At 46.3% G+C, this 17,097-nt stretch overlaps 1 protein-coding gene across 1 annotated transcript in view; it reads left to right on the top strand.

Annotated features, from left to right (window-relative positions):
* Positions 1-1,396: 1,396 nt before the first annotated feature.
* Positions 1,397-17,097, top strand: part of FUCA1 (alpha-L-fucosidase 1) — a 32,448-nt gene continuing 16,747 nt past the window's right edge. Inside the window, exons 1-4 of the mRNA XM_077296142.1 lie at positions 1,397-1,837; positions 2,737-2,871; positions 2,953-3,090; positions 5,087-5,192. Coding sequence (XP_077152257.1) covers positions 1,485-1,837; positions 2,737-2,871; positions 2,953-3,090; positions 5,087-5,192 — 732 coding nt within the window. The 5' untranslated portion in view covers positions 1,397-1,484. The remainder of the gene's footprint in view (positions 1,838-2,736; positions 2,872-2,952; positions 3,091-5,086; positions 5,193-17,097) is intronic.

Here is a 17,097-nt window from a genome sequence, read left to right as displayed (position 1 = left end):
CCAGGCTGCGCAAGTCCGGCCGGTCCAATGGCACTTCCAGAGCTCTCCTTGCAGGTGGAAATCGGTGCCTTCCTTCTAGCGCTATGTGTTGCAGTCCTTCCCTGCTGTGCTTACGGAAAGTACCCCACAACTGTTGTGTCTGTTTCTCGTGTTCCCTCACAACAACTTAATTCGCAATGATCTTTCTCGTCCCTCCAGATACTATGGTAGGAACGCACCCGTATGACGGGGAGGCTCGGAGATCTTCCGGGACTCTATCTGCGCCCCTCTCCTGTTGGTACCCCCCTTTGCCTTCCTGGGTGATGCGTGAGACAGTCCGCCTCAAGCTAACTGCCCTGCCGTAGGTCTGAGGTATGGCTTGAAACTCTTTACCTCCTCGGCGTTCCGGCCACCGGTAGTGCGCCTCAGTAAGGTGCTGCCTCTTTCAGCACAACCCTCACTGGTATCTCCTTTCGCTTGATTTCGTTTCTCACTCAGCACAATCTATCTCGCTTCTTAGTCCTTCCTTGGGCACCGCCGCTATGCTGAGCAGGCACGGTCCCTTTACGTTCTTTCCATGCCAAGCCTCTGCCAGGATCCCACCCCTGGCAGAGACCCTACAGTCTCTCCCTTCACAACACCCTCTGCCACCAGGTGTTGCTCCGTTCAATCCCGTCAGCGTTCTCTCTAACTTCCTGCCTGACCCCCAGTTTACCCACTATGGTGGGGAGTGGCCTAATGAATAGCACCCTTAGCTCCCCCCGGAGGCCCAGCTGTGAAATATCTTGGTGACTGTGATACCTGCTCAGAGAACTCCTTCCGTGCCATCGAACGCAGCATGGCCCCCCTTAGTGGCTGAACCATGCTACTGCAACGACCAGGACTCTGGGGCGCTGCATAAGCCCCTGATGGCGGGGGCCGCAGCTTATAGGCAAATTTTGGGAGTGACTTTTAACGTATGATCGGTGAGAAGTGGAGTTTTTCCAAGAGAGAGCGGTGGGACTGTAGGCAGTCCGAGGGGTGGAGCCTGGGCGGAGTCTCAAGGGAGCCCCGAAATCCCGAGTGGCAGCCCTGCTCCCTGCTGTTTTCCACTGGGTCCGCCTATATTACTTCATATATAATGGTCTGACGTGTATTTCCTTTTATCACGCAATAAACACAGAATAAAAAAAACAAATGTGACTGAGCTGGTGACAAAGACTTCATGTTAGCCTCTGACCCAAGTGTGACCACAGCCGAGCCCTGAGCTCCTCACACTGAGCCCCGCACACTGAGCCCCGCACACTGAGCCTGAGCGCAGCTATCACAGCCGAGAAATAAAAGCCGCCGTCTGTAATAATGATGGTGGGCGGAGCATGACATCCAGCCCCGCCCCCTACACAAGCACGAGATGTTTTATTGGGCGGCAGCACAGAACAGGGCGGGGCTGACTAGAGCTTTCTGCAAAGCACGGGGTGTCGCTGCTTCCGCTCCTCTCATACAGACGGACTAGTGGTGCCGGTGTCATGGCGGCTGTCCGGTGCTTGGCCTCTGTCCTCCTGTGCATAGTAGCCGTCCGCACGGGGTCTGCCACCCGCTATGCGCCCACCTGGGACTCGCTGGATAAGCGCCCCCTGCCGTGCTGGTTTGACGAGGCGAAGTTCGGCATCTTCCTGCACTGGGGAGTGTTCTCGGTGCCCTCGTTCGGCAGTGAGTGGTTCTGGTGGAACTGGCAGCACGAGCAGAGCGCCGCCTATGTGCAGTTCATGAGTAAGAACTACCCGCCCGGCTTCTCCTACGCCGACTTCGCCCCACAATTCACCGCCGAGTTCTTCGATCCGGATGCGTGGGCTGAGCTGTTCGAGGCGGCCGGGGCTCGGTAATTAAGTGTGTGTGTGCTGCCACTACAACTCCCAGCATGTCCTGTCAGCGGCGGCCCCCGTGTGTGTTACCCAGGTCACATGACAAAGAGTCACGTGATCAGGCTCGTCTTCCAGAAAGCCTCTTAACTCGTTCCCTGCCTGGTGTCAGGCCTCCTTCCCTGGACTCCCATAGACTATAAGGGAGGATCTGTGTGTGCCACCCCACTGATCTCCTAGATTAGCCCCCACTCTGATGTATGTAACAAAGTGATCAAACTTTATTACTATACCAAACCAACTACAAATGATCAGTGTGAGGGCAGCCTTCACCTGTCAGTGGGGATCCAGGGGCCGTAATGTGTTTATGCCCAGGGTTCCACAATAAAATGAGAGCTATTGGAAGGAAGAATGGTTCTGTGTATCGCGCGGAGAATAAAGTGCCTCCCACTAGTATGCCGCCCCCTATGGGGAAGACGTTCCTGCCCCTATAATGAATTCTGCCTTGCTGTGTCGGCTCCGGATTATTGTTGATGTGGGACGCTTTAATATACAGCTCTGACGCCCCCGGGATTGTTACCTTCTCCCTAGTGCCGACAGCAGCAGGAAGTTTATTGCCAAAAACTCCCACATTCTTTATGAAAGCGCAAATAACAAAACTGGTTCTAGAAACAAGTGTATCGACTTTCTCTTAAAGGGTTACTTGGAATAGGAAAAAAATGGTTTGCTTTCCTGCAATGCCAATGTTCTACATCCATGTGAGCACAATAGCCAATCGCTGGCCTCACTGGTCATGTGCTGTGCATGCAAATGCTGGTGATTGGCTGCAGCATCGGGGCAATGGGATTGGATAGGTAATGGTTAGCTGAGGTTTTATTTAATTGGAATGTACTGGCATCCACATGCCTTCTCTCGTTAGGTATGTCGTCCTCACCACAAAACACCATGAAGGCTTCACTAACTGGGGGTCTCCTGTATCCTGGAACTGGAATGCCGTGGACACTGGACCCCATCGAGATCTTGTAGGTGATCTTGGAAATGCACTGAAAAAAAGGTTTGTGTCCAATGTGCAGGTGTATCACTATTGCCCTGTAACGCTAGAATGCCCGGTACTGATGGCGTCTTTGTTTTGCAGAAAGTTGCGCTATGGACTATATCATTCGTTACTGGAGTGGTTTCATCCTCTTTATTTAGCAGACAAGAAAAATGGCTTCAAAACCCAGTATTTTGTGCTAGCAAAGACGATGCCAGAACTGTATGATCTGGTAATGAGGTACATGTTGTCTTACTGTGTTGTAATGTATAACCTAAAAGTAAGAAGAGTAAGCAATGCAAGTCCGTCATCCCCATAATGTAATCATGCTACATGGCAGCAAACCTCACAGTCCGGAAGTGCATAGAAATCATGGGGTCCATAGCCAACGTCCTGATGCTTCCCCCCCAAACATTGTGGGGGGTCACGGCACATAAGAGCACATACAGGGTGAGGGTACCCATAGCCACCTTCTACTCCCTCCCCAAAACAGTAGCGGTAAGAGTTACAGCACATTAAATAAAATTAAGGAATGGCTCATTTTGTGTTTTAAAGAAAAAAAGCTTTCTTGTGGAAAAATGTAGTAAAACCCAATATAAATTTGGCAATCGTACCGACTCCCAAAATAAGGTTCATGGTCAATTAAACTGCATGGTGAACAGCATAAAAATGTAAAACAATCCCCGAATTTGTTTTCTGTTCATGCTCGCTACCAGAACAGTCGTATATACCCCAAAATGTTTGCTTTGATGCAAAAGTAGTATTACTTATTGTATAAAGGTGTCATTAAACCCTGTTCATAAAAATAACATTTCTGGTTTCTTTTATTTTTACCTTCTTCTGTTAGATATAATTTAATATCGCTTTAATCGTAATGACCCGCAGAATGGATTGAACCCTTTATGCAGCACATTGAATTGTGCAAAACGTCCAAGCTGCCCAGTCAGGATTGCCCACCTAAGTGAAGACAGCAGGCTAAGGGTAATAATTGTCACCCACGTCATGTCCGTGTCATAGGGAACACTTGGGAGAAAGGAAAAACCCAGCTTCTAATCTCACTGAGCAGTCACGGTTCTGCACTCATAGCAATGTTTGACATCCTGCTGAGCGGGGCATCAATCAACTGAACATGACCGCCCAGTGCTGCGCCTCGCCCTGATGACTGCAGCGGAGCATGGTACAGTGCTATTATAATGTGGTTTTTGTTCCACTCACTGCTTAGTGCTACCTATGACACAAACCTGATCAGGATAAGTGTGCAGTCAGACACGGACGAGGATCACATAGCAATGCTCGGACTGGCCGTCGGCTCTCCTGACCCGAGCATGACTGCCTGTATTTCTGGTTTCTGTGCAGCTGGCAGGAGAGCTGACAGCCAGTCCGAGGATTGTGACATTCATCCGTTTTATGCGGCTGAATGCGCCCTTAGGCTACGTTCCCATGATCTGGAAGTAGCAGCACTATGGCTGCAGCCTATTTCGCAGGTAAATCCTGTGTTCACTACACCATGTAGATTTACCGCGTCCAATAAACTTCTTATTGAAGAAATTACTGTTGGGGAGACTAGTGTCTCCAGAATAGAAATTGACCTGCTGTGATCCTGAAATTTGTGCCGCATGTCAGTGTCCGCGGGTGACCCACAGGCGCTCATACACACATAGTGGACATGGGATTCTAGAAGTCTCATCCACTGTGCTGTAACATCTGGCCGCTGCGGGTCTGACACCGCATAAATACCCAGCGTCAAACCCGCATCAATTCCTGATCGTGGGCACGTACCCTTATAGTTCTAACCCTTAGCCTGAGAAATAGATAATCTGAACCTACCGGACAGGTTCCTTCAACACAATGGCAGTATTGCTGATTTGTGTTTTTTAATTTTCTATTTCTTCCCAATAAGAATTAATAGAAGTCTGGTAATACGTCATATGTAGCCTAAAATGGTGCCACTGACGATTACAACTCATCCCTCCAAAAGTGAGCTCTCATGTGGCCATGTCAGCAAATAAAGTAGCAGTCCTGGATTGCAGCAGTAAAGAGGTGGGAACAAAAGAGCTTCTTCCTAACATCCAGTCCTGATGGGGTAAAGCAACATTTTTAAGAAATATGGCAAAACATAACCCAGTGCCCTGTGTGTATGGACTTTGTTCCCCTGTGCATCTCAGCAGTTTTTTTTCCTGCTTGATCTGTTTGCCATTAACCTGATTATTTTGTTTGTACTCTTAATAATTTTCAGGTATGAGCCTGATTTGCTTTGGTCTGATGGGGACTGGGAATCACCAGCTACTTACTGGAACTCCACGGATTTCTTAGCCTGGTTGTACAATGACAGCCCGATTAAGGTATACTTGTTATGTTGATTAAACTTTTAGAGGCATCTCTGGCATATTCTGTGACACTCATTTCAGCTACAGTGATAGTCATGTACCTAATCCCTTCATGACATGGCGATTTTTCCATTCCTTTGTTTGTTTTTCCTCCCCTTCTTCCAAAAGCCATAACTTCATTTTTCCATCAAAATAGCCTTATGAGGGCTTGTTTTTGCCGGACAAGTTGTACTTTTGAATGATGTAATTAATTTCATCATGTGATGCACTGAAAAATAGGAATAAATTCCAAGTGCGTTGGAATATTACGATATATATATATATATATATAACCAATCAGCACTCCCAATGTGAACACGTGCAAACTGCATCACATAGATAAAAAAGAACACAGCAGCACATGTACATGAATCGGCCATGTGAAAACACAGACAAATATACATTTCTCAAAAATATTTTTTCATAAAACTTACAGTTAAAGATGAAATGGCGATTCTTAGCGCATAAATTGCCCAATTCATGTGTGCCCATCAACCACGGCAAGGTGATCTCCCCCTGATGGGCCCTACTCTGATATATTTTTTCATATGGATGTGGCAGCATCCAGACTTATCTTGCACTCCTCCCATTGACCTTGCAGGTGGCGGTAATCAACTCTACCTGCCCATAAGTTGTAGGTTTAGCCCAGAGTGACATGTTTTGTCCAGAGTTGTAGGCTGGTGGCCCAAGAGTGGCATCTATGGTAGAGTAGGACCCATCAGGGGGAGATCACCTTGCCGTGGTTGATGGGCACACATGAATTGGGCAATTTATGCGCTAAGAATCTCCATTTCATCTTCAACTGTAAGTTTTATGAAAAAAAAATTTTGGGAAATTTTTTATGAAAAAATATTTTTGAGAAATGTATATATGTGTGTGTGTGTGTGTGTGTGTATGTATGTATATGTATGTATGTATGTGTGTATGTGTATATATATATATATATATATATATATATATATATATATATATATATATATATATATATATATATATATATATATATATATATATATATATATATATACACATATAAACACATATATACACATATAAACACATATATACACATATATTATTACTCGTGTATAAGCCGAGATTTTCAGCACATTTTTTTTTTGTGCTGAAAACGCCCCCTCTGCTTATACATGAGTTATTGTCCACAAAGCCGGCAGGGGAGGGGGAACGACGGAGCAGCGGCAGGAGCCGGCGGCTGTGGCACAGTGACAGCTGCAGCTGCCGGCTAACAGAAGACCTCATACTCGCCCTCCTCACGCCGTCGCTGCATCTCAGTCGCTTCATTTCCATTCCGGCGCCGTCAGCTCTTCCTGTGCTCAGCGGTCACGTGGTTCCGCTCTTTAGGTAATAAATCGGCACACGTCATTACCTTAATGAGCGGTACCATATGACCGCTGAGCACAGGAAGAGCTGCCGCGTGGGGACAACAGAGATGCAGGACAGGGATGAGTGGACAATGCATACCTGGCTTATACTCGAGTCAATAAGCTTACCAAGTTTTCCATGGCAAAATTAGGTGCCTCGACTGATACTCAGGTCGGCTTATACTTGAGTATTTTTGGTGTGAGATATAATATATGCCTTTTATTGAAATTTTACGGCCCTAGTTTGGGTTTATTTATTTTTTTCCTATTTTTCCCTACTGATTGAAGTAACTTATTTTTATATTTTGATAGATTGGACCTTTACGAATTCAGCAATACCCAATATGTGTGTAGTCTGTCTGTCTGTCTGTCTGTCTGTCTGTCTGTCTGTCTGTCTGTCTGTCTGTCTGTCTGTCTGTCTGTCTGTCTGTCTGTCTGTCTGTCTGTCTGTCTGTCTGTCTATCTGTCTATCTATAAAGGGTGCAAAAAAGCTTGAGAAAGGTCCACATCTATGACTGAAACGTCGCACGTGGGCCTATAAACCACATTTATTTTTTCTATTGGAGTGCTGCCTTCATCTTTCTGGATAAAATATAATATATATATCCATACATGTAAAGAAAAAACTTTTTGTTTCTCCAGCGATCAGTCCAATGGTAAAGTAAAATATACCTTTCTTTCTCGCTTCATTTGGGGACACAGGTAACCATGGGTGTATGCTGCTGTCACTAGGAGGCTGACACTATGCAAATAAAGAAGTAACTCCTCCCCGGCAGTATACACCCTCCGACAGGCACCAGGCAGCTCAGTTTTTGCTTAGTGTCTGTAGGAGGCGGACCTGGATCTAACACCAGATCCGCATTTCTTTTACAGGGATTTGTTGTTTGTTTTTAATAATTTCCCCTTTCTTTTTCAGATACTTTCTTCAGGGTAACAGGGTGCAGTTTTCTCACCCTGTCTTCCCCACTTTGAGCGACCGAGAGAGCAGTGTGGTATCACCCACATCGCACCCTCTCGGACCCGCTGGGCAGGACTCTGTCCCCTGTCACCCATTCGGGTGTTCAGGGTGACCCTTTCTTCGGTGGCCAGTCCTGCCCGTTTCCCCTCCTCATCCCTCTCCTCGGAGCGGGCTGAGAGGAAGACGGCGGTCACATCCAGTGACCCTCTCCCCCTGTTCAGGGGTCGACGCCGTCTTCTGCGCCGGAGAGTCGTGGCGCGGGAAGGAGGACTACTTCCAGGACCCTCTATCTACCAGGGATCCTGATGATTCCTCATCTGCAGGTAGGGAATCTTCAAGCAACAAAATCCCCCACCCCCACCAATACCCTGCCCAGCGGCGATCTCCTCTTACCATAGGGGAGCATCTGACAGGGAGGTGGGCTGCATATTCGGGCGTTGAGCTCACGTAGGAATGAGAGCAGGAAGGCTGGCATCTTTTCCCTCCTTATTCAAACTTGCAGGCTCGTTCGCCCGCCATTTCTCTCTGCCTCACTGTTTATCCCTTTCTTAGCGCTTGAGCGCCCTCTGGTGGTGGCCGGAATTAGTGCGGCCGGGATGTGCAGCGTCTCCCTGCTTTTCCCTTTCTTGCCGCTTGAGCGCCCTCTTGTGGCGGTCGACGGTATAGCAGCCGGATTGCTTTCAGCTTTACAGGGGGCGTTCCTTTCTTTCCCCCCTTCGGTCCTGTGCACGCCCACAGCGTCGCACTTTCTCCGCGCTCTTTTCTCCTGCTTCCTGCTCCCTGTCAGCGTGTCAGCGTCTGCTCATCGCGTGGGACACAGGATTTCTCGGGGGAACACAGGCACCTGCGGTTACCGCTGTTTTTCACCAGGCTCAGCGCTACCTCCTACTCCACCTGGCAGTATTCTCTGGGGACAAGGTAATATCCACTTATGTCCGACCCCACCCCGGCCTTTGCCCCTACGGCCATCCATTACGCCTGCGCTCACTGTAAGAAAAAGTGGGTTTCAGGTCAGCCATCTCCTTTCTGCCCGTCCTGCTTTCCTCCCACCAGCTCTCTCGTCCTCCCAAAAAGCCCTCTCATCTCCCAGGGCTTCTCCAAGCCGTCGATTCGCTCCTCGCCTCGGGAGTCGTAGTGCCGGTGCCTTTTCGTCAGCGGTTTTCCGGGTTTTATTCAAACCTGTTCGTGGTTCCAAAAAAGGACGGCTCTCTCCGTCCGATTCTGGATCTCAAACGATTGAACCGCCACCTTCGGATTCAACACTTCAAAATGGAATCTCTGCGCTCGGTGATCGCGTCCATGGAGCCGGGAGAGTTTCTGTGCTCAGTGGACATTCGGGATGCGTACCTTCACATTCCTATTTGCGTGCAGCATCAGAGGTTCCTCCGATTCGCGATCAGGGAGCATCATTACAAGTTCACTGCCCTCCCCTTCGGGCTGGCATCTGCTCCCAGGGTCTTTACGAAGGTCATGGCAGCTGTCATGGCCATCCTGCGTTCAAAAGGGATTCTGGTAATCCCATACCTCGACGACCTATTGATCAAGGGCTCATCCCAGGGGGATTGCAGCCAGAGCCTCCATCTTACTCTGGACACCTTAGTTCGCCTAGGCTGGTTGATCAACTACCAGAAGTCTTCCTTGATTCCAACCCAACGGCTGGAGTTCCTAGGCATGGAATTCGATACCTTTCGGGCTCAGGTCTTCCTTCCCAAGGAGAAGTTTCTTTCTCTTCGTCGGGGTGTCAGAGCGTTAAAGGGTCCGAGTCCTCTGTCCCTTCGTCTAGCCATGAGAGTTCTGGGGAGAATGGTCGCTTCTATGGAAGCGGTCCCCTATGCTCAGTTCCACTCTCGTCCCCTCCAGCTGGCTCTTCTGTCTGCCTGGGACAGGAACCCGCTTTTCCTGGACCGTCCGTTTCGCCTCTCCCCCAGGGTGAGACAGTCTCTCTCTTGGTGGACGCTGTCCACCTCCATTCTGCGCGGGAGGTCATTTTTACCCCCCCCCACTGGCAGGTGATTACCACCGACGCCAGTCTCCAAGGTTGGGGAGCGGTCTTTCTCCACCTCACAGCCCAGGGCCGCTGGACTGCTCAAGAGGCGTGCCTCTCGATCAAACTCTTGGAAATCAGAGCCATCTTTCTAGCCCTCATCCGCTGGGAGTCTCTCCTTTCGGGAAAGCCGGTCCGCATTCAGTCGGACAACGCCACGGCCGTGGCATACATAAATCACCAAGGGGGGACTCACAGCAGTCAAGTCATGGCGGAAGTAGCAAAAATTTTCCGCTGGGCGGAGGGTCATGTTCCCTCTGTCAGCCGTCCACATCCCAGGGGTGGACAATTGGGAGGCCGACTTTCTAAGTCGCCAGGGCATCGTGGCGGGTGAGTGGTCTCTTCTTCCAGCAATCTTCAGCCAGATTTGCCAGCGGTGGGGCGTTCCGGACGTCGACTTGATGGCCTCCCGGGCAAACCACAAAGTTCCCCAGTACGTCGCCAGGTCTCGGGACCCGATGGCCGTCGGATGCGACGCTCTCGTGATCTCTTGGGCCCAGTTCCGGATGCCCTATCTGTTCCCGCCTCTCCCTCTGATCCCAAGGGTTGTAAAGAAGATCAAGTCGGAAGGGGTCCCCGTACTCTTGGTAGCTCCAAATTGGCCTCGCAGAGCCTGGTACGCAGAGCTGATAAACATGTTATCGGATGTTCCGTGGAGACTTCCGGATCTTCCGGACCTTCTTTCACAGGGGCCTCTCTCCCACCCGAATTCTCGGTCGCTGAATTTAACGGTATGGCCGTTGAGGCCGCGGTCCTGAAGAACGCGGGTTTTTCTCATAGCGTCATCCAGACTATGATAAGAGCGAGAAAACCGGCCTCATCGCGTGTCTACCACAGATGTTGGAAGGCCTTTTTTCCGGTGGTGTCAGAATAACAATCTGTTTCCTATGGCCTTTTCCCTTCCTTCCTTTCTCAGCTTTCTTCAAACGGGCCTAGATTCGGGTCTTTCCCTTAGCACCTTGAAGGGTCAGATCTCCGCTCTATCAATTCTTTTTCAAAGAGACCTGGCTTCCCTGCCTCAGGTGAGGACCTTCATCCAGGGGGTCGCTCATATAGCTCCCCCTTACCGGTCTCCTGTTGAGCCTTGGGATCTCAACCTCGTCTTAGATGCCCTGCAGCGGCCGCCCTTTGAACCGCTTCAGGATGTTTCCTTCTCGCTTCTATCCTGGAAGGTAGCCTTTTTGATCGCCATCACCTCAATTAGAAGGGTTTCAGAGCTGGCGGCTTTATCCTGTCGTTCTCCCTTTCTGGTCCTGCATCAAGACAAGGTGGTTCTTCGTCCGGTTCCTTCCTTCTTACCGAAAGTTGTCTCATCTTTTCATATCAACGAGGACATTGTCCTCCCGTCCTTTTGCCCTTCCCCGGTTCATCCATTGGAGAAATCCCTTCACAAGCTGGATGTGGTCAGGGCTATCCGGATTTACATCGCCAGAACTGCCTCTTTTCGTCAGGCCGATCCTCTGTTCGTCGTCTCGGATGGGCGTCGAAAGGGTCTTCCTGCCTCCAAGTCCACGATTGCTCGTTGGATCCGTTCAGCGGTTTTGGAGGCATACCGCGTCCAAGACAAACAGCCTCCTTAGGGGGTGAAGGCTCACTCTACCCGGGCAGTGGGAGCTTCCTGGGCAGTTCGTCACCAAGCTTCGGCCTCGCAGGTTTGCAAGGCCGCTACGTGGTCTTCCATGCACACCTTTGTCAAATTCTACGGGGTGCATACTCAGGCTTCCGTGGACGCGAGCCTGGGTAGGAGGATACTGCAGGCGGCGGTTTCTCACCGGCCAACCTGACTCCTCTTTTTCTGCAGAATACCCGCCCTAGGGACTGCTTTGGGACGTCCCATGGTTACCTGTGTCCCCCAATGAAGCGAGAAAGAAAGAGGGATTTTTGGTTCTTACCGTAAAATCTCTTTCTTGGAGCCTTCATTGGGGGACACAGCACCCTCCCTTGAAGTTGTACCGTGTTGGCTAACGTGCCGTTGTTGTGGGTTGCTACATAGGTTGAGTTTTATATTACCTGTTCCTACTACTGCTTTTGCACCAACTGAGTTGCCTGGTGCCTGTCGGAGGGTGTATACTGCCGGGGAGGAGTTACTTCTTTATTTGCATAGTGTCAGCCTCCTAGTGACAGCAGCATACACCCATGGTTACCTGTGTCCCCCAATGAAGGCTCCAAGAAAGAGATTTTACGGTAAGAACCAAAAATCCCTCTTTTATTTATCCATTAAAAAGTTCCAGATTTCTTCAGTTACAATATAGCATACATTCTATCCCTTATGGACGACATGTTTCGACACCACATGTGTCTTCCTCCAGGTCCAAATGAGTACTGAATCAAGACTGCAAATGTAGTATAGGGAAGGAGGAGAAAAAAAAAAAAAAAAAAGGCCCATATGGGTTACTGGGTGTCACAGGTGTGTATAGAAAATTCCAATAGATTTGATTTAACCCAGTTAACCCCATGGCCAACAGTAACCCCTTGCGTAATTGATCTTTCCCCTAGGATTTCAACAACATGAAAAAAACGAATATATAAAATCCACATTAAATACAAATTAAAATCAACTATATCTATAGGATACAAAAAAAGATTCATATTAAATATTCAGATATTCACAGCACAAAACAAGAAAAAAAGGGGGGTAATAGTGGAATTATTTCATATTAAATAAATTACTGTGACTATAGAGCTTCTATTATAACATCTCAATTTATTTTTAATATTGCATTATCAAGTCCATGCGGCTATTTAAACCACACGGTACTCTAGTTTCCAGTAAAAAAAAAATCCACTTACTTTCCCTTGCCAGGATTTTTTCGTGTAAGTTGCCCCCCCTAACGGGCTTAGACACTTTCTCTATTCCTTTGAAGGAAAAAGATTTTAGATCCCCATTATGCTTATTGGCGAAATGTCGTGAAACTGCAGAGAAACCTGCTGGAGGCAAATTAACCGCATCGGACAAATGTTTATGGATGCGTTTTTCCAGAGGGTTCATGGTACAGCCCACATATTGAAGTTGACAAATATTGCACTGAATTAAATAACATTGTCCGTATTGCAATTTATAAAACTGCGCATTGGAAACTCTTTTTTGTTTGTAAAAGAGACAAATTTTTTATCCTTTGTAGCATACTGGCAACATTTGCACACGTTAGCTCCACATTTGTGGAAACCAACAGCACTAAGCCAGTTTTTCCTTTGATCTCGTTCTACATCCACAAATAAGCTGGGAGACAAAAGGTTTTTAATGTAGTTGCTCTTTTTGGCACAAATCGGATCATGTGATTATCCAAGATGTTTCTCAGAATTGTATCTTGTCGCAAAATAGGTATGTACTTCCGTATGATATCAGTGATCTGGTTAAACTGTGGACTGTACCCCATGGTGAATGTAATAATATTGTTATCCGTTTTATTTTTCTTACATTTATGTTTAAGTAAAGAGTCTCTGCTAATATTCCTGACAATCGAATGGGCTCTTTCCAAACACCATTTAGGGTAACCATGGTTTTGTAATCTGCTGCAAACTTTTTTTACTTTCACTTGTGTGTATATATAGAATCATCAGAACTATTGCGTTTAGTCCTGATGAGTTCCCCAACAGGTAGGTTTCTAATATGGTGGGGTTGGAAAGATGTAGCTGCCAGTGTACTGTTTGAAGCAGTTGATTTTCGGTAAGGGAGTACCAATACCCTGTTCTCCTCAATACTATATATATATATATATATATATATATATATATATATATATATATATATATATATATATATATATATATATATATATATATTTTTTTTTTTTTGCAGTTATATAAAAAAGTTTGGGCACCCCTATTAATCTTAAGCTTAATGTTTTATAAAAATAGTTTTTTTTGCAACAGCTATTTCAGTTTCATATATGTAATAACTGTTGGACACAGTAATGTTTCTGCCTTGAAATGAGGTTTATTGTACTAACAGAAAATGTGCAATCTGCATTCAAACAAAATTTGACAGGTGCATAAGTATGGGCACCCTTATCATTTTCTTGTTTTAAATACTCCTACCTACTTTTTACTGACTTACTAAAGCACTTTTTTTGGTTTTGTAACCTCATTGAGCTTTGAACTTCATAGCCAGGTGTATGCAATCATGAGAAAAGCTACTTAAAGTGGCCACTTGCAAGTTGTTCTCCTGTTTGAATCTCCTCTGAAGAGTGGCATCATGGTCTCAAAACAACTGTCAAATGATCTGAAAACAAAGATTATTCAACATAGTTGTTCAGGGGAAGGATACAAAAAGCTGTCTGAGATTTAATCTGTCAATTTCCACTGTGAGGAACATAGTAAGGAAATGAAAGAACACAGGTACAGTTCTTGTTAAGGCCAGAAGTGGCAGGCCAAGAAAAACATCAGAAAGGCAGAGAAGAAGAATGGTGAGATCAGTCAAGGACAATCCTCAGACCACCTCCAGAGAGCTGCAGCAAAAACTTGCTGCAGATGGTGTCACTGTGCATCAGTCAACTATACAACGCACTTTGCACAAGGAGAAGCTGTATGGGAGAGTGATGCGAAAGAAGCCGTTTCTGCAAGCACGCCACAAACCGAGTCGGCTAAGGTATGCAAAAGCACATTTGGAGAAGCCAATTTCTTTTTGGAAGAAGGTCCTGTGGACTGATGAAACCAAGATTGAGTTGTTTAGTCATACAAAAAGGCGTTATGCATGGCGGCCAAAAAACACAGCATTCCAAGAAAAACACTTGCTACCCACAGTAAAATTTGGTGGAGGTTCCATCATGCTTTGGGGCTGTGTGGCCAATGCCGGCATCGGGAATCTTGTTAAAGTTGAGGGATGCATGGATTCCGCTCAGTATCAGCAGATTCTTGACAATAATGTTCATGAATCAGTGACAAAGTTGAAGTTACGCAGGGGATGGATCTTTCAGCAAGACAATGATCCAAAACACCGCTACAAATCTACTCAGGCATTCATGCAGAGGAACAATTACACTGTTCTGGAATGGCCATCCCAGACCTGAATATCATTGAACATCTGTGGGATCATTTGAAGAGGGCTGTCCATGCTCGGCGACCATCAAACTTAACTGAACTGGAATTGTTTTGTAAAGAGGAATGGTCAAAAATACCTTCATCCAGGATCCAGGAACTCATTAAAAGCCTTTGGAAGCGACTAGAGGCTGTTATTTTTGCAAAAGGAGGATCTACTAAATATTAATGTCACTTTTCTAGTGAGGTGCCCATACTTATGTACCTGTCTAATTTTGTTTGAATGCAGATTGCACATTTTCTGTTAGTACAATAAACCTCATTTCAAGGCAGAAACATTACTGTGTTCAACAGTTATTAGATATATAAAACTGAAATAGCTGTTGCAAAAAAAATAATTTTTATAAAACATTAAGCTTAAGATTAGTAGGGGTGATAGAGATATATGTATATGTATGTATGTATGTATGTATATGTATATGTATGTATATATATATATATATATATATATATATATATATATATATATATATATATATATATATATATATATATATACGCGCGCGCCAAAAGTTTGGACACACCTCATTTAAAGATTTTTCTGTATTTTCATGACTATGAAAATTGTAAATTCACACTGAAGGCATCAAAACTATGAATTATCACATGTGGAATTATATACTTAATTGTTTCACTTTTTTGTTATGTCTTATATTCTAGGTTCTTCAAAGCAGCCACCTTTTGCTGTGATGACTGCTTTGCACACTCTTGGCATTCTCTTGATGAGCTTCAAGAGGTAGTCAACGGGAATGGTCTTCCAACAATCTTGAAGGAGTTCCCAGAGATGCTTAGCACTTGTTGGCCCTTTTGCCTTCACTCTGCGGTCCAGCTCACCCCAAACCATCTCGATTGGGATCAGGTCTGGTGACTGTAGAGGCCAGGTCATCTGGCGTAGCACCCCATCACTCTCCTTCTTGGTCAAATAGCCCTTACACGGCCTGGAATTGTGTTTGGGGTCATTGTCCCGTTGAAAAATAAATGATGGTCCAACTAAACGCAAACCGGATGGAATGGCATGCCGCCTCAAAATGCTGTGGTAGCCATGCTGGTTCAGTATGCCTTCAATTTTGAATAAATCCCCAACAGTGTCACCAGCAAAGCACCCCCACACCATCACACCCCCTCCTCCATGCTTCACGGTGGGAACCAGGCATGTAGAGTCCATCCGTTCACCTTTTCTGTGTCGCACAAAGACACGGTGGTTGGAACCAAAGATCTCAAATTTGGTCTCATCAGACCAAAGCACAGATTTCCACTGGTCTAATGTCCATTCCTTGTGTTCTTTAGCCCAAATAAGTCTCTTCTGCCTGTCCTTAGCAGTGGTTTCCTAGCAGCTATTTTACCATGAAGGCCTGCTGCACAAAGTCTCCTCTTAACAGTTGTTGTAGAGATGTGTCTGCTGCTAGAACTCTGTGTGGCATTGACCGGTCTCTAATCTGAGCTGCTGTTAACCTGCGATTTCTGAGGCTGGTGACTCAGATAAACTTATCCTCAGAAGCAGAGGTGACTCTTGGTCTTCGTTTCCTGGGGCGGTCCTCATGTGAGCCAGTTTCTTTATAGCGCTTGATGGTTTTTGCAACTGCACTTGGGGACACTTTCAAAGTTTGCCCAATTTTTCGGACTGACTGACCTTCATTTCTTAAAGTAATGATGGCCACTCGTTTTTCTTTACTTGGCTGCTTTTTTCATGCCATAATACAAATTCTAACAGTCTGTTCAGTAGGACTATCAGCTGTGTATCCACCAGACTTCTGCACAACACAACTGATGGTCCCAATCTCATTTATAAGGCAAGAAATCCCACTTATTAAACCTGACAGGGCACACCTGTGAATTGAAAACCATTCCCGGTGACTACCTCTTGAAGCTCATCAAGAGAATGCCGAGTGTGCAAAGCAGTCATCAATGCAAAAGGTGGCTACTTTGAAGAACCTAGAATAGAAGACATAATTTCAGTTGTTTCACTTTTTTGTTAAGTATATAATTCCAAATGTGTTAATTCATAGTTTTGATGCCTTCAGTGTGAATGTACAATTTTCATAGTCATGAAAATACAAAAATATCTTTAAATGAGAAGGTGTGTCCAAACTTTTGGTCTGTACTGTATTTCTCCCTGAACCCCAGGAACAGGTCCAGGGTAGAGGATACCTTTGCTCAGCAGTGGAGCTTCCAGTTAGCCTATGCGTTTCCTCCCATTCCGTTGCTGGCAAAGGCTCTTCAGAAGATCCAAGAAATCAGGTACCAGCCATCCTAGTGCCTCCAATGTGGCCAAGAAGGAGCTGGTTCAACCTTATCATAGATGGTCCAGTTCAGTTACCACTGGGAACCGACCTTCTCTCGCAGGGACCTCTGCATCATCCGGATCCTCAAAAGCTGAAATTAGCTGCTTGGTTATTGAAGCCCAGGTATTGAGTGCAAAGGGCCTTTCGGACAAAATAATTTCCACCTTACAAAACTCCA

Source organism: Ranitomeya variabilis, chromosome 3 (assembly GCF_051348905.1).
Source record: "Ranitomeya variabilis isolate aRanVar5 chromosome 3, aRanVar5.hap1, whole genome shotgun sequence".
Classification (NCBI taxonomy): domain Eukaryota; kingdom Metazoa; phylum Chordata; class Amphibia; order Anura; family Dendrobatidae; genus Ranitomeya; species Ranitomeya variabilis.
This window is presented reverse-complemented; position numbering and strand designations above follow the sequence as displayed.